The 18893-nt window shown below is 40.9% G+C and overlaps 1 protein-coding gene across 14 annotated transcripts in view; it reads right to left on the minus strand.

Annotated features, from left to right (window-relative positions):
- Window positions 1-18893, minus strand: part of si:ch211-285f17.1 (sickle tail protein homolog) — a 108059-nt gene that overhangs the window by 39491 nt on the left and 49675 nt on the right. For 9 of the 14 annotated variants that reach the window (XM_040126431.1, XM_040126436.1, XM_040126428.1 and 6 more), the window contains exons 2-3: window positions 6412-6464; window positions 4350-4636 (exon numbers count right to left, since the gene is read on the minus strand). The exons of 1 other annotated variant lie outside the window; for it this stretch is intronic. In XM_040126431.1, the coding sequence (XP_039982365.1) occupies window positions 4350-4636; window positions 6412-6464 (340 nt within the window). Of the gene's footprint in view, window positions 1-2238; window positions 2391-4349; window positions 4637-6411; window positions 6465-18893 lie in introns of those variants that run through there. 4 more of the 14 variants (XM_040126430.1, XM_040126429.1, XM_040126435.1 and 1 more) reach the window with 2 other exon arrangements.

Raw genomic sequence — 18893 nt, forward strand, 5'->3', positions numbered from 1 at the left:
TTACAAGACAATTACACTATGAGCACTAAAAATTGCACTGGAAACAATTTACCCATCTTGACACTCACACGGTTACCATAATCTGTGCTCTCATCAGACAATGGATTATCACAGTTTGGACGTGACAGGCCTGTCTGTCTGTCTTGTGCCCACAGCTGCGGACAGCTGTCCTAACATGGCGGCTCAAACCTGTAGAGAAACCGCTCACCCTGGCAAGTCACAGCTCATCACACGCAGACACACTGACACAGAGGCGGAAGGAGGGAATTCGGTGAGTGTGTATGTGATCGGTCAAGCGGTTCAGCTTGTGCTCGTCAAAGCCCCTGGGCAGAGAGAGAGAAACATAGGGGTGAGAGGATGGGTGGCGGTCAGGCCAGTGGGATGTTATCTCATCTCCCTTGGGTGGGATCCAGGTCTTTGCAGGCCTGATGAGGAGAGGAGGAAATTAAACCACTCGCTTTTGTTGTGGGTTTAAGGATCACACAGGGAGAGAATCAAGGGCTACCTTATATAAGAATAGGTCAGTTAGCGTGTCTGCGTGCGAGTGTGTTTGTGAGGCCATGCTGGGTGGAGAGGAGTCACTTTTCAGACTGCTTCCCAACCTTCGCTTGACCTTGATAAATCTCCGCCTATTGTAACTCAAACCTCCAGAGACATGTTTTGTCTCACCTCTAAAGCTTGCATTGTTGCCAATAATGTTGCCTGTCCTGTGTGGTTGGAGTTTTACTCTCTCCCACACAATCTAGTTCTTATTTCACAGGCAAGCTGTGAGCAAAGGTAACTTGTTTTTCTTGCTGTTTTTTCTCAAGGCAGAAGAATTCCTCGGGAAACCAAATGACAAACATTTCAGTAAATGTGTTATTTTTTTTCTGCTGTTTATATTGGCAGGGAATCAATGCATCCCTCGACATCCTGACTTAGATTTTCAGCGCTGCTTTACTTTGCCAGAAATTCATGCTCAAATCAGTCTGTTTTGTGACAGCATCACGTATTTTCTTCATTGACATGATAAATTCCAGAGCCATCACCACTCAAATCTCACCCCATACGTCTGAATAACATATGAGGAGTTTCATACCAAAGTCAATTTAAGTGTCTTGTCTTATAAGTTGACTATCAACACTGAAAGATCACTGTATCTCTCTTGTCACATTTCAGTGTTGCGGCAGCTAAGGGAAGAACTTCAAAGGTATTTTTATAATTAGAAAACTGGAATAAAACTTCATTTTTTTTAACATTAACTCTACCAGTATGAAAGCACTGCCAGCTAACCCCCAGCTAGTAAGGACAGTAAATTCCAAACTAAATCCTCTATAACCCTGGAATGACCATAAACATATTTTTCTATACAAGTTCACACTAAAACAAAAGAAAAAAAACAATCCTCCTGTAGCTTCTTATAACCCTGTCACAACATGTGTATAACGGGCACGGAGATGGTCTTGTAAACACATACAAAATATGTGGTACAGGAAAAAATCCTGTAATCTTGGAAACACCACGGCCAGTCTAATCCCAGAAACAAGCCCACCTCTTGAGTCCAATGAAATGAGTCCACAGAAAACGTACAGCGCATGCCTGGAATTAGACGGTGCAAATGAACCATAAAAATGGTCCAAACAACATGAGGCAAGTTACACATGACAGACCACCGAGGGTTCAGTTTGACAGATGCAGACTGTAAAAGTCAGCCCGGATCTTTAATTAATGAATTAACACTAACATCATGCCACTGCTAAAACGCGCAGTATTACTGGCTATATCGTCTCCATAATCACCACCGCCTTCAATATCTTGCAAGATACAGCATGTTGTTATGATGTAACCCTTACTTCCGTTCAAAACAGATAATTTGCTTGGCAATTCTCGTTAAAATCTCCCGGGAGCAGCAGGTGATTGTACCTTCTGGATGATTCACAACTGACGACCTCACGGCGCCCGTCTAACTTAACAACCCTGAAAATGCAGAGACCAGTTGCGCTTCAAGACTTCGTCGCCCGTTTCTTCCTGATGAAACTCGGGCGCCAAGTTCTGCTTTGGCCCCTTGGAAGTTTGCAGCACCTGACAGACTAATGTGCACTGTGTCTGCTGCAGTACAGAAACCACCTCGACGCATTTTACTTTGCTCAAGAGCGCAATAAACCACGCAAAAAAGCAGGCGCTCTCCCGCTGCTGTTTTGAATGTGTGGGACTGCACTGGCACCCTAGGAGAACAACAAATCTTCCGATATATCCTACCTTTAATGCCTCTAGCCGGGTTGAAATTGCCGACGTGAGTTTATTCCTGTCCGTATAAAAAGTTTTTCTGTATTACTTTGCGGACTTCACGTACAGAGAGCCATGCTTCCAGACAATCTTCAGGTCCATCGCCTCTTGTGCACAACCGCCCTCCGACACACACTCTCTCTCTCTCTCTCTCTCACACACACACACACACACACACACACACACACACACACACAAACACACATTCAGCTCTGAGCTAGCTCGCCTCAGCAGGCACCTACACGAAAACTGAGCCCCTCCAGCGGTGACATCATGAGTCACTATGGCAACTCTGACTCCACCCCAGTCCGGAGCTGACCTTACCTGTCTGACTACCTAAAATTTCATAACAAACTCTGTACCTTTTCCCTTGTGTGCTGCACAACGACAGAAGTACTCAGATTTTTCATATACTCTACGACTGGGAATTTGTGGCTGAATTAACAGATTAAAAAAATGCATAGACATAAGAACACATGTAAAGAAAAAGTTCACAAACTAGTTGATCGGCTTGCAATAACAACATTATCATCCCTGATGACTGATTAACTATGCAAATTCACAGAGTTCATAATCAGCCGAGTAGATGAAACAGCACCTCATGAAAAGGGTTTACTTTGCATGTTGGCAGGCTTTGTGGGCTGGTCTGAAAACAGCACACAAAATCTCTCCTGCACAATGCCTCGTACTATTGCCTGGAGCTCCCCTGTGGCTTGGTGCCAGTCTCACCATTACCTCAATTGTTTTGGCTACAAAGCCAGCTTGCCCCTACCTTTTGTCTCCTATGACCCTGAGCAAGCAAACAGACAATGACCAGGTAAATCAAATGTCCACCTCGAGACTCTCTCTGTGTCGTCCTCCCCCATCAACTTCACTTGAAAAAGCTGAGGCATGAGGAGACTTTATAAATCTGTAGAATCCTCTAAAAAACCTCTAAAAAACTTTACACATTGTGCTTCAGTCTAGAATACACAAACCAGTTTTTCAAGCTATAAGCAACTCCCGTCATGGTGATCAAAATAGGCTTTAAAGTGTATAGACACTTCAAACTGTGGTTCACACGTTTTCTACTGCTTCACAAAAACACCACCTCACTGTTTTACAGAAGCTATAGGTGGGAAATGTGACAGGCGGATTTATAGAACAGATTTCACATTTAACCTGCGATGAAAAGAAGGGAGGGAATAGTTTTGCAGTTTCACTGCTGCCTCAGTCTGCAAAGTAAAATAAAAATACCTGTAACTCTCAGAAAGGACACTAGCACCAACAACTTCACATATGATACTGTCAAAACTGTCAATACTTAAACCTGGTTATTTATCTAAACCTGTGCTCTTGTACCTTTTTTCCCCCATTGTTTACATGTTAATAAATATTTGTGGCTTATGGTAGTTGGATTTCCGGATGTAAGATAAAGTTGCATCAGATTGAACCGAACTAAAAAATGATATAGTGATAAATACAGGTTGTCTCAAATTGACATTAAAGCTGCATTAATAGATTTTTTGGCCGCTTGGGGACAACAGAACAAGTTAAAAACATGTGGCATGTTATCATCTTATAAAGTTGTTATGGTTAACATACAGGTTAAAATGCCTATTTACACATCCAGCACCAAACATTAGCATTCATTTGTAGTTGTTTCTGGCCAACTACCAAATCCATGTTCTCTCTCCTTTTATTTCTGTTTTGGTCTCTACCAACTTTGTCAGCCGTTTGGTGTTTTTGTTCTTTTTTCACTGATAATAGCTGCCTGTTGCTGCTGGAAACAAAGTTCACGAGTTTGTGGGTTGGAAAACCAAAACAATGTGCTGAAAGATGCCAAAAAGTCTCCATTGAGCTGAGGGTATCTGCAGAGTTGAGCGACAAGTCTCTGTGAGTTCGTCACTACGAGCAACCCCTTTCACGTTACACTTAGTCATTAGATCCATTAGTAATATATTAATTAGTACTACTAATACTAATATCAATTAACTGTAATGTTTCAATTAAAATAAACAACACAATATCTATATAATTCATTTCATCTAAGCAATGTGAGCCCAACCAAACAACAACATCAAGGCCTCTCTCAACCCGCTGACCTGCTCCCGCAGCCTTTCCTGGTGACCCATAATCGCAGAGGCATGATGGGGGTATTTCTGCTTCAGATGCTCCAGGAAGGCCTCCCTCTTCTTGTCCATGTCTGACGGCTGCATAGCCAGGATCTCTCGGGAGCTGCGGGCTCCCCCTAATGTGTGCCTTCGAGGGACCGTTCGGCTGCCTTTGGCGTCTCCTCTCGAAGGGGGCGTCCCATTTGGGGAGGCCTGTCTGCGGCTTACGTGCTCGGCGTCCTCCGGACAGGTTAACTTCAGGTTGCTTTTGTTTTGTTCTGAGGGAAGAGAGGAGACACAGACAAGGGATCAAAACACATGTGGTTTGCTGATGTATTGACATCAACAACAAGTGCATTCACATATGTCATGCTTCCATAGGTCATGAGAGGGCATCTCAGAACAAATTCAACCATCTAAGACCTTTTAAAATTAAGACTGTAAGCTCTTATCTTTTACTGTAACATACTTCATATGACAAAGTAGAGAAAAGAGAAAACTGACTCCATATGCAATAAGATGTTAATAATTTCTCCAGAGGCAACACTGAAATAAACATTATCTGATATGCCGTCGGCACAGTTCAAGCTGTTTTATAGTTTAACAATAAATCCAAAAATAAATGTGACAGACACGATACTGGTGATGAAAACACTGAATTGAAACAGCTGTTCAGGCTTCTTTCCTTTTAAAAATGCCTTAGATATCAATTAATGCAGGGAGATGCAAATGGAGAGGCTTGAAAATGATATCCAGAGCATCTGTTTATACATCCAGAGCCTTGAGAAATTTTGAGATTAAACAGAAACCAAAAGATGAAATAAATTTAACTGAATGTTTAGATTTTAACTCAATGATATTAAGAGGGAATGTCTTTTTCTATTTTTGATGGTTGTCTCCCACTGAATGCCACGGATGTCTCACTTTCCAGTTGTTGCAAGTGGGTTCACAGCATTACAACAACAGTGGCATGACATTAAGCATGTTTTTGATTAAAGGGACATTTTATCAAAATGCCTGTGCTGCCCTTATTCTTCAATCAGCAAATTTTCCCCTTTTATTCCATATGAAAACAACATAAAAAGTGTTAGAGATGGAATTTTGATATCAGAGCAGAATGGAGATAAAGTAAACACAACCACCTTAGGCATATGAACATCTTCGCAGTTTGTTATCTTGCCTTGAATCTTGTATGGGGGAATACAATTATAATCCATCAATCTGAGAGCTATCCTATGAGATTCTGTGCAAAAAGAGAAGAAAAGAGAAGAATATGGATGGCAGTAAAGAAGGAGAGTTGCTCGAGTGTGAAAACAGAGGGGAAGAAGCAATAAAGCAAGCTGATCTGCAGCCTTTTTTACAGCCAGGTAGAGCTTATAATATCTACCTTTCAAAGGCTAATGGTGGAAAATAAAGGACTTCTATAGAGTTCAGCTCCTGAACATTTGATGGAGGACATTTGAAGTGATTTGCCTCTACTTTGAGGGGGGTTAAATATGGCTTTTCTTTTCTTCTTTGAAAGCTTGAAAGCATGCTGTGAGCCACAGATGAAAAAGGAATTTCTTGTTTTTCTCACAAGGACATGTTGGGACTGAGACAGAGGTCCTAAGTTTAACTTAGGACTGGAAAAAACAATGCTTAATAGCTGCAGTCATTGAACATCTATTTGTTTTCCTGTGCAATGAAATTTCTTTCCACTAAATTTCTCTTTCAGTCTACAGTTTTTTACTCTTTCATTGTCTTGTTTCTCCAGATCTTTTGAGAAAAACCTGAAACTGCCTTGATCAGTAAACACAAGAAACAGGAATAATTTCTCGAGAAATACTAAATGCTGGTTTGTCATGATCAAGCCCTGTCACCCGCACTATCAACCCAAACCCCCACCCTGCTCAAGTTCAGAGCTGCAGCACATCTCATGTAGTTCCAATCCTATTTTTAACTCCCAAACACAGTTTCCCCACTGCCAACCAAATTACACTCAGCAGTCAGAATAGACTCAAACCTCCAAAGGATCCAAATTCATTTGTGGATGGCATGTCAGAAAGCTCATTACCTTTCCCAAGTGAACAGTCTTTGTCTTCATCCGTGATTTCTTCTTCCATTGCACTTTGGGATCAACACAAACAGTGACGGAGAAAGAGTGAGGCTGGGAGAATCAGCTAACTGCTTGCTTAGAGATTCCAGACATTGCTCACGTGGAAAAGGGGGCTTGAGATTGGCCCTTCCCCACAGCCAAGGGATAGAGTGGTGGGGATTTAGAAAGTCAACTGCATTCCAGGACACAGAGCGACTAGCCCCTCACTCTTAGGCTAAAAGCTCTTCTGTTAACATGGAGTGGTCATAGACTGAATGTAAATGTGTGTGTTTGAGACAGAGAGTATACAGAGCATTGTAAAAGAAGATAATCATGAGAAACACAATCTTTCCTCTTTAAACTGGACCCTGAGACTAACAGGTGTCATTCAAACTGTCTGACACTGACACACACACATATATGCACAAATATACACACAGTCTGTTCTTTATCAGGATTTTGTCTGCAAGCTGTCTCTTGTTTAACTCTCTGTCCCTGTTGAGGGGGCCGCCAGACAGTAGAATGCATCCAAATGTGTCATAACCTACTTCTGAGCCACATCCAAACTGCTCAGCACACGGCAGCCAGCTAATATGTGATCGAGTTATCTGATCAACACAACATAATAAGACAAGCGTAGGTCCTGCAGGCAGCATTTTTTCCAATTAGGAACCGCATGGGAGACTCTTCAGTTTGTTTGCTCCTGCTCTAGGGTTTAGGAAAAGCAACGCTGTCCTCTTTGCCTGACAGTCAGCAAACATGTCATATATTGTGCAAACATGTCAATATGTACGTGTCTATAGCCGATGTATGTGTGTGTGTTTTTTTTTTTAAGGAGGAGGAGGGGGAAGGGATACATCTGTGCATGAGTTCATTTCTTTGCAGCTGCTGATGTAGGTGACCCAATCTAAATGTGCAGGAAGACGGCACAAATTGATGTACCTTAACAGGAAAATGTGAGGGGATCAATGGCCTAGTTTGTGGGCCATGTAATTGAAAGTGGTTGGGTGAGCGCATGAACAAACACAATGCAGCAGCTGATGGATAATGTTTAACATATGGAGACAAGTTTCCTTCCACCCACTTTCCGTCCGCTTTCACCCACTCACATGTTCAAGCAGTTAGCCATAATAGGCAGAGAGTTAGCAGGCCAATAAACAAGGGTCATGTCATTTAATCATACTGTGGAATTAAGTTATATTTATGCTATGCTGGTAATCTTTACACAGTTATCTATGGTGTTCATTCAATTCAAGGCATTACATTGTTAAAAAAAGTCACTTTCTTGGTGCACTAACTTTACCGTAAACTGCTTCATCTACAGTTTAAATTGCTTCCTCTTCTTATAAGATTTTCCCCTGCAGGCAAAATACAGAGTCCAGAAACAGGAACATATTTAACTTTGACTGCTGCTGAGAGCCATATTTTTCAGCTGTATTTTCTATGCTATAAACTTTTTCAAAACCCAGAGTCCAGTCATTTGGCACACATACAATTATCCTTAAATACTTCCAATTGTTTCAGTGGAAATAACATTTGACACACAGCAAACCTAAAAGTTGATGCTATCAGGCTTATGGCACCTTTTTCTTGAACAGTTACATGAAATATTCCACAATATATACCAACAGTTATATCAAAAACTCTAAAATATGATTTGAAATTTGAAATACTGCTTATTTCTAAGGAAATGTCGATAAATTCTTTTTTAGCCATAACAGTTAGTGTCAGTGTTTCTGTGTCAAACACGCTCTGTCCTGACAAGGACAAATACATCATCCAAACCAACTAACAGGTCAGTCTTTGCCAAGCCAAACTCATAGTTCAAGCACATCCTCCAAACCAACAATTACATCCTGTGGTCTGAACAACCTGCCTCACTGCACTTTTACTGTCAGCATTCCAGGCCAAAAAATGACCTCCTTCTTTCAGAATGTCACAGGGGATCTGCAAGCAATTGTGTCCTACTACAGTAGCTCAAGAATGTTGCTCACTCTTTCACAACCGCCAGTGCTGAGTAGATGATGGTCCTCTCATTTGAAAGACAACATATACACTTGCCCATGAACACCCAGGTCTTATGAGGACCAGGTTCTCCTGCTTTCGCAGTTACTTCCTGGTTGTTGCTTATTTATGGAGGAATGTATCCCTGCGTGCACTCCCACTCTCCCCTACTATTAGTGTCCCATAACTATGCAGTTAGATACAAAGCCCTGTTGTGTGCACTAAAAGTAGGGCTCACATAGCAATATCCTGAATCCATGAATTCTGATATACGAAACAGAACTGGTCCACTGTTGACTATCTGACAGTATTTTTATACATGTAAAAGTTGTTGGAGTCAGGATATCAAACGATTAATTCACTGAGCCTGGTGAACAAAATTATCTTATTTAAATATAATTAAAGTAAAATAAGCTTCTAATCTATTGCAATAATACCCATTTTAACAAGGTATTTAGACCATTACTGAGACTCAAAATCTTTTGAAAAAAAAAGCTGCCATTGGAGTAAAATAATCATGACCCAATGTGAGATTTTTATCCATGCTAGCAGCTAGGGGTGACAATGTTGGTCCTACTGTTGGTCCACCTCCTTGGTCCAGACTGAAATATCTCACCAACTATGTGATGGATTTCCATTACAATTTAAATTTTTCCAAGATAATGAATCTTAATGACATTTGTGATTATTTTGACTTTTCATCTTGCCACACCCTGAGGCTGGCATTTTCAGTTTTGAAAGGTCTTGAAAAAAATTGGATGGACGGGATGGATTTTTTGTAAGCGAAAGAATTCGCATTACGGTGCCCCAGTGTATATGTCAGTAAGCAAACCCATCACCGCTCATATCACTGCAACGTACGCCGCTAATTCTGACTGCCTTTACTTGCTAGTACATTCATTGTACTAGCTGGTTGGTTGCTGGTTCAAACTTTCATGTTTAGTTCAACTATGTTAGCAAATGTTAGCATGCTAACAACACTAAACTAATGCTAACAACACTAAACTAAGCTGCTGAACATGGTTAACATTATACCTGTTGAACATCAACTTCTTAGTATCATCACTGTGAGAACGTTGTTGAGATGTAAGCAGTTAGCTCAAAGCACTTCTGTAGTGTACAAGCAACAAAGAGCTGCGGCTGTAAACTCTTGTTTTACAAAGGTAACACTCTTAAAAGAACATAGAAAATATATAGGTATTACAATGTAATTTTTTGAGAAAAGATCTTTAAATAAGTTGGTTAGCAAAGTGAAATAATCGAGTCCCATTTATTGTCCAAAATCTAAGATTCAAAATTACAATGATGGCATGGTGTCTCACTCATCTGCATCTTGTTCTTAGAGAATTTTTGTTTTCCTATCAGTCATCCTCCCCATGTCAGACCAAGACCCCCCCGATTCCATGCCCTTCACTTATCACGTAACTTTCTTCTGCCCAAAGCTAGTACTGCACACTGACCCTGCCAAGCTACAGTAGAAGGCTAATATGTGCATGTCTGTGGTGGTGACCAGTTCAAAGCCCACAGAAAAAAGAAGCTGATTTCTACTCCGACCTCTCACTAATTGCTGATCCTGAAGATAAGCTCTTTCCGTGGAGGTTTGTGACACCGGAGTTAGAAAGTGCCCCCGCATTGCAGCCTGGCCGCATTTTTTACACAACACACCATATATGTACACAAACAAAGACATTCATGCACTAATACTCACATGTAGGGAATATGTGACTTCCTATCTGGGTATCTTTTTCACGCTTTGCCTGTTCAAGGCATAAAAACTACAATTTTCAAGTCAACACTTTTGAATGTTGCACACAATGGGAAAACATGCCTTGTGTGAAGGTGATTCCTCACAAAGAAAAGGGGAGAAATAGAAACCTGTCATAAAAAGAGGAATTTTACTTCTAGTTTATCCTAAGGCTCACTGGCAAGGAAAATTGTCCACTTATGAGCCCACCAATCACAGAGGCCTTTGTGAATAACGTGAACCTTACCCCCAGGTCCTTTCCTCCAATAGGCTGCGGATGAGTGCGGCTTTGTTTTGATTTGGGAGGTTGATTATATGAGTTTCAGGTCAGGATGTCACAATAGGGGTAGAACAACAGGCTGTTATGATCTAGTTCTTTACTTTACCAGACTTAATGAAGTCCATATGACTGAGTTTTCAAATAATTGAAAAATTAGCGTGTACTTTTGTTTTTTTATGATTTTTTTGATTAATTTTCTTTGTCCTGCAGCCGATACACCTCTCAACCTCTTTCCTATGATCTATATAATAATAATGTGAATAACAATAATCATAACAACAACAATAATAATAGTAACACTTTATTTGTATTGCACTTTTCAAAACAGGTAAAGTGCTTCACAACAGTCAATAATATAAAGTATTATCAAAATTGAATTATCAAGAAGCATCACACAATGAAAGCTTTTTTATCAAAATGCATCATAAGAAGAGAAATAAAACAGGTAACTGAGTCCGCAAGTCTGATCTCCTCTGACAGGGTGTTCCAAAGTGGACGGGTGGTTTTCATTTTTTTTTCATCCTAGACCTTGGAATGGCTAGCAACACACTACCTGAGTATCTCACACTGTGTCCTGGCTCATAGTGGGATAAAAGTTCAAAAATATAGGGAGAGGCCAGCCCCATGCCTGGCCTTAAAAGTCATTAAGAGAATTTTAAAATGAATCATAGAACAAACGGGCAGCCAGTGCAAGGAGGCTAAGAGACGGGTGATATGAGAACATTTTTTTTGGAATGAGTTAGGAGTCGAGCTGCAGCGTAGGTGGTGGATTGATTTCTGAGTTAGACAGGTATATAGGGAGTTGCAGTAGTCGAGGTGGGAGGAAATAAAGCATAGAGGAGTTTCTCCAGATCTGTGGCTGAAATAAAATACCTAACCTTGGCCATATTTCTCAAATGATAAAAACATGACTGAACAACATTCTTTACCTGGGGTTCAAAACACAAGTCCTGATCAAAAATTACACCAAGATTTTTGGCTGAGGACTTAACATAATTTGCTAGTTCACCTAGGGTTGCCATGATTTGAGTTCTTTTTACAGGGGGACCAAGTACTAACCTCTTTTTTATCCTCTGTCTGTGGCTTTATGTGACCTGTTGATTCAAGAGTGAAGTCCACAATGCCTGTATGTGCTGTGAGAGCATTCATCGATAGCTGTGGTGTAACAGTGTTTCCCAAATGTCTCCTTTCTGCTGCCCTTCCCTTTGAATCACACAACTGTCCACTTTTTCAGGAATAAAATGAACACCACATATGAATTTTACATATGAGGCTGACAAATAAAATCTTATTAGTGGCTTAAAAAAGTCACTGTGATTTCAGATGTCAGATAAGGTTTGTAGCTTGACTCAGCACATTATTAAGCACATTATCTCTTTTTCCCACGTCACTCACCTAATGAGGCATACACACACTGATTGCAATGTGCCGTTATGTTTAAGCGCAGATATGTACTATGTGTGTGTGTGTGTGTGTGTGTGTGTGTGTGTGTGTGTGTGTGTGTGTGTGTGTGTGTGTGTGTGTGTGTGTGTGTGGTCAGATATACAGGCCTGTCCAGACTTTCCGCTCTGGTGAAGCCTTATAAACAGACAGGGCTGCCAACCTGACAGGAAGCTGGCCAAAAGATATGAGTTACAGACATGTGGTCTAGTGTGTGTGTGTGTGTGTGTGTGTGTGTGGGCGTCAGTGCTGGGAATAGTAGCAGTGCTGATAGTTTGTATAGATAGTTGGTGTGATATCAAAACAGCCACGGAGCAGCAGAGAATTTGACAGCTTAACAACACAAAATAAAGATTAAATACATATTAATCGCACAGCAGACTCCCAGCATATTCAGGCAAGGCTCTCTCCTGTAGCTGGACACAATGACACAAATGGATTTTACTGCTGCGTTACTTCCAAGTGGAATTGCTTATCCTGAGTCGGTGAGACTTGTAGATCCTTAACTCAAGTGGCAAGTTAATACTCCTCCTACTTTATAGACTACAAGTTGAATAAAGTTTAACTTAGTCTTTGGAAGTCTTCAGACAAGGCTGTTCCACTGCCCTCATTAAGGTAAATAATACTTAATCCTGGGAAAACGTCACTATTCATGTGTCTGTAGTTCAATCATTTCATTCTCTGTCTTCTCAGTCTCCCTCATCTCTCCTTCCGCTTCTTCTTTCTCCTGCCGTTGCACGACTAACAAAGCAAACAAGCAGACTGGGAGTGGCACGTGTGCTGCTGGCAGGCTAGGCCTGTTAGTTCTGATACTTCCCTCCAAGACAGCCAGAGGACAACTCAAACAAACAGCCCTGTTTATTAGCCAGCTCCACTCATCAGCACAAACACAGTGTCTGTCTACTACCCCTCTTTGACACACATCAGCACTGGATCAATCCAAAGCAACTAAACAGCGATTGCCTTCTCTCTACTAAACACGTTGTTGCTACTTTTGAGATGCATTGCATTCTCCCCACACCAGGGGCTGCTGTTGAACATGTTCTAGGCATGTTGTGCAATGATCAAAAGGAAATTATACAGCTTGTGTCTGTGAATGTCAGTATGTTAAAGATAAATAAGATTGTATGTTTTTGTGCCTTCCCAATCTTTCACAAGGAGATACGCTCTAGAATATTTCCTTTGTCAGTTATTAACTGAGACACTAAGTGCTACGGTGTGTTTGTGTATGCATTATGTGTGTGCATGCACAGAAATACGCGTTTGCCAATAAACCCCAGCAGTGTGCACACTTCATTAACTCGTGGCTAGAGTAGGTTGAAGTCAACCTAGCCACCGGCTCAGATGTCTGTTGGTCTCCCGTGACAACCGTCTCTGTGCCAACAGTGAGGATGGTGGCGTGGGGGGGGGTGCTGAGAACAGCTGCAGCTGGGAGCAAGACATGCACCCAGGAGCCAAAGCAGAGGAATTTGCTACCTCTTCTCCCCTGTCTGACTCACGCTGGGTTGACCACTGCAACCTCCCGAGGACCAAAATCTCCCGAAGAGATCCGCTCTGAACTCTCTCCCTGGATTAAAGATACCAGTGAACTCACAGGGCTAGAAAATATTTCAATGCAGTTAATTTAATCAGAACCCAATCATGCATGATGCCATCCATGGGACTCCACTGAAATCCTACACTGCTAGTTTTATCTTGACAAAGAGAGCCATCATCTGCTGAACTCTGGTCATGTGATATTTTACTGCAGACCAGTCCATTACCCCGCGGAATGTTACCGCAACAGAAACTGCATGAAATGAGAGAAAATTCTCAGGCCTCCCTCAAAACGTGTGCTTGTTGATAAGATATCTCTTATCTGTTTTGGCAAGTTTTCTGTGTCAACAAATTCAAAAAAAGTGCACATAGCAGGTATGCACTTGCGATATTTACATACATAAAAACACTCACAGGCACATAAAGCACAAGCAAATGCAGTAAATAAATGATATTGCTTACTTTGCACAAAACACTGGGGGAAACATCTGCTCTTCCTATCTGGTGATAATTAGATGGAGTAAGACACATTTAAAGACAGGTGTAGATGAAGATGCACTAGAGTCCTAAGCAAAGCGACTTCAGCCCACTTTACTGGAGCGAGTTAACTGTGCATTAAGCCTGCACATGGCTTCCATTTAAATATGTCTTTCAATATGCCTACTTTAAGTTTATTAAAAAGTGATTGCGACTCTATTGACTCTCTTCATAGTGATAAGCAGCTTAGGCTTTTCTAGCCAGTCAATCATGTGTTCTCACTTTCCCCTCTGAACTGCGTATCTCTTCTTCTCCCTCTTTTTCTACGCATGCTTAGCATAGTTTAACCAGCATAAACCTGGAGTTTATTACTACCCAACAGCTCAGGAATGCAAAAAAAAAAAAATTAAATGCATTATTAAATCAAGTAATACCAAATCAGAATTTGTCAGTAAATTAACTGTGTGATATCAGGCTTGAGCATAAAGGTGTATTCTGTTAAAATGTACCGCTCAAACAGCTCAACACTACTTAGATTACTTTATATTCTACACAAAGCCAAGTGTCTACATATCTGTGTGTCCACATCAGAGCTAATGAAGCTGAGTGGCTCCATAAGTTCCTGTTGAGTATTGCCGGAGCTGATAAGTGATGCAGGTGGTGGAGGGATGTGAAGTAGGCTCTGTGGACAAGGGGGCACTCTGAGAATCCTGGGAAGACTAGTGCCTCTGTCCCAGTCTTTATCTTTGAAACCTGCTGGGTGCTGTCCATGTGTCTTTGGTTGTCTATGTGTATGTATGTGTGTGAGTCAGTGGTTGGACTGTATCCAAGCTTTAAGGCTCTGTGGAGCAGAAGAAGCTGGGACTGGAAGGTTTGTGACCAGGTTGGCCAGACCTATTCAGAGTGAGGGAGAAAATGCCTTAATGCATAAAGTGTGCAAAGACTATAATTCTATAGGCTACGTCCATTCTTTTCCCCGAAATAAAAAAAATTTGAATCTTAAAGATCTGTAGTTCTCCAGTTAAAACATACAAAAAATTGGATATCTGAATATTTTCAAGAGCTGCAAGAGGAAATTTCTTAGAGGAATCACAAGAATGCAGGTGACCAACTTTGAAGGGAAGTAAAAGAAAAACAACACCAGTTTTTTATAGTGTGGTTGCAGAAACGGAAATGTTGCAGCTTTCCCATGGGAGAGGAGGAGGAAAAGTGAGCGCCTTCAAAGTTTAATAGTTTCACTACAGTGAGGCCATAATGCACAAGCAGGCAGGGGTCCGGTCACAGGGTATATGGATGGGTGAAGAGCTTCTCAGTGGGCACAATGTGACTAACTTTACTACATGAAATATGCCTCCTAGTGTTATTCTGCTGTCATCAGTTTTTCTTCAACAATCGTGAAGGAATTTGTATTTTAAGCCTAATTTAACACTATATTAAATGACTCAACATCCCCCTTTAGTAGCACAGTGGGGTACTGTCTGTTAATAAAATATGTTTTTTGGGAAGGAATGCAACAGGCACAGTAGGGCATTGAGAGTGGCAATTATTATGGAGACATCTAATGTCACAACTTTAAAGGTGCTCTAACCAGTGCTTTAATGTTTACAATGGATCAAATGTCTATGTACAGTAAATACTCAGATTCTGATAGATTGACATAAAAAGTATTTTAACAAGTGGTGGTCCAAATTGTCGTACAAATGAAAAGTCAAAGATTTAATCTGCAACACTAAATGTGTCTATTAATATCTATAGTATGTGTCCAACTAAAGGCTGTCTACCTGTTTACTCATGCTTGCTTTCTCCGAATAAAAAATTACAGAAAATCCTGTCAAAGTTTGCTTAGCATCGAGGACACAATTGCTTTTTTAACAGTATATTTAACAGTCTAACAGTGTATTATGCATAACACTGATATGTTAGTTGTGGAAATTGATGAAAAAGGCCACTGTTAAAGTCCTTAAAGACAACAGTCAGGGTGAATTTAAAAAGTCCCACTGGCATGACCTCCCTGGCTTGAAATGGATGCTTAACACTGCATGGCCCGTGCCAGACATAGTAAAGTAGAAAATGGTCTATTCATGTGGACAGGCACAAAGCAGTTCCTTCATGTGCTATTAGGTTAGTTAAATGCTAATTCCCTTTGGGCTATATTTTCATAGGCTCTCTTCTCCTTGGGACAGTCAGCTCAGCTTACCCTTTGCTCTGTGGCCAAGGCAGGAACAGGACTGAAATATATTTGTCACCAGTCTAAAAATAACCTCAGGAAAAAGCATAGAAGACACAAAGGCTCCAGGATTTAACAGGAGGAAACAACATTTTCAGGGATCCTACTATTTCAACCTCAGGAGCTAGCCAGAACCAACCAGCCCAGAGTCGTCTGATTGGTTATTAATGACATCATCCCCAGGGCCACCCCCCCTTCCCAGCATGACGATGTCATCAGTGCTGAAGCATCTCAGTGATGTAATGTAGGGAGGGCCATAACAAGCACTCGAGAAGCACCCCTTCTTTCTTCCCCTGCCTTCCTCTCTTTTCTCCTCGAGTTTCTTTTTTCCCCATTCCTCTCTCCCTCTCTCCATCTTTTCCTAAGGCCCTTTCCACCCATCAGCCGTATCCAGATAAAATCCCCTTCCCACCTGTTTATTAGCTATCAAACACAGGGCATAGAGATTTGCAGTTAAGACCAGAGCTATTAAGAGCTCTTAAATGGCTGATAAAAAGACTGGGAGAAAAGACAGAAGGGGAGCTTTTATAATTCCAAATAGTGCCTGTGTCCTGCAGCTGTAATTAAAATATGGACTAGAGATCATGCCCGTTTTTTTTTCCAACAAGGTGTGAGCATAGATGTGAAAATCCAAGGTGGGCATGATGTCATTAAATTCTAGTTATAACTGCTCTGAATGAAGAGCACAAAACTATTCTGTATACTTATATAAATACAGAAACAGACAGAGTGTAATGGGATAGCTTTCACTACAGACACAATCTCTAAGTCATCAAAAGTGGCACATTCTGTAAGTACACGCAAATGTGTAGTCAAACATCTGTGTGTTATGTCAGTTTGTTCCAATTTGGTTTATTCAGACCATTTCATCTTTTCTGGCTCTGTCTTCACATCTGTTTTTTAATCACAGTTTGAGTGTGTGTGTACATACGTGTCCTGGGCAAACATCCAGAGCTCAAGCGGATTAGTGAAGGGACTCTACCCTGATCAAAGCAGCACAGAATCCAGCTTACTGGGACATACTGTGTAACACATAACCCCCTTGGAAATGATATTGTACATGCTGCAAACCCCTAGACCACCAACTGCAATGCAGTACAAACTCTTAAAAGGGAAACAGATAGGATTTTTTGTACGTCTTTCCTATCACAATTTCTGGTGAGAGAAAAAATTCTCTCTCAAAGCTGGAGTATGCAGCTGCTCCATAAAAAATGTACTTCTTATTAAGCAGTACAGTTTCTATGAGAGAACGTTTTGTTATTTCTGGAAAAACATGTACAGAACAAGTACAGATTTTCCCCTGGTGATATGGATTCATTTTTGGTTCAGAGTTCACAAAAACACACTAACAAAATGAGGACCGATACAGCATAAAAAAGTAAAATTCAAAGATTCTCTGGATCTACAAAGCCTAACTCTTATTTTCACATGCCACTCAAAAAGAGAATGATAATGTATATAACACAATGGGTTTAAAGAATAAACACAAGAATTTGGGTCTGTGGCTGGTATAGCAAATTTTCTTTTGAGACTGCCTTCCCCGAAAAAATGACCCCATAGGTCAAATGTGCAAGCAGCTTAAGCAACCCATAGGGAAGCTTTGTTGTTAGGTGACCTCTAGCGGCTCTAGTAATTATGGCGGAAGTAAAGGAGGAAGTCAGGTGACGTTATATATAGAACTCAGGTCCGCATTAGGGTGAGATTGGAATGGATGGATGGATGGATGGATGGATGGATGGATCGACAAAACATACGACTTTCACATGGGAGACCGCTGTGTGTTTCCCATTTCAAACTGATAACCAACGTTGTTTCTTTTATCCATGACCATTCCATTATTGTAACCATAATCGTTTTTTTATTGTAACCATGACAACAAGGTCCTCTAACCTTAACAAAGACAGTACTTAACCCAAACCATCATCTCTTCCTAAACCTAACCAAGTTGGCTTTGTGCCTTAACCTAAACAAACAGTGATGGTTCGATAACCTTAACCGTGTGTTTATTATTGCGACCATGACAATGAAGGTGTGGTACACTTGCCACTTGTATGCTCCTATGGGTTGTATTTATGTAACCGTGACGACGAAGGTCCAGTACGCCTGCTGCTTGTACACTCCTATGGATTGTATCCGAGAGCAGGGACAAGCAACCTGTATGGCTGTTACTTTCCACTAGTATTTGTTTGTTAATTAAATAAGTTCTATAAATGTTGGCAGTAAGCAGTTTGAAGAGTCACCTTGGCCTTAAAGTTGCTCTAATCAATATTTTATGTGAATAATGGATGAAGTGACTATGAATAATGTGAAAGGAGTCACTTGTGACAAATCCACAGCGAATTATCACCCAATTTTCCAGTTCCCCTCAACTCTACGGAAAATTTTTAGCATCTTTAGGCTTATTGTTTTGGTTTTATGGCCTTCACCTTTACTGTTTGGTTTAGTCTCACTGTTTTCATCAACCCTGTTTAACCTCTAATAAACCCACTGCCCACCACCTGCCCAGCACCAAATGGCAGACAGGCAAAGCTAGCAATTAGCTGGTGAATATAGTAGAGAATTTAGCAGCATAAGAGCGTGATACTTCCCTCAGGAATTGGTGAACAACAAAACAGCTAAAAGAGAGAGAATATTGGATTTACATTTGTAAGGTAGCAGGAAACCAGCTTAAAATTAATGTTACTTTTGCTCTTTCTGGATGTGTAAGTTAACAACTATGTGCTAAAACATACACCATATCAACTTTATAAAGT

This window comes from Xiphias gladius, chromosome 5, assembly GCF_016859285.1.
Source record: "Xiphias gladius isolate SHS-SW01 ecotype Sanya breed wild chromosome 5, ASM1685928v1, whole genome shotgun sequence".
In the NCBI taxonomy this organism is placed as follows: domain Eukaryota; kingdom Metazoa; phylum Chordata; class Actinopteri; order Istiophoriformes; family Xiphiidae; genus Xiphias; species Xiphias gladius.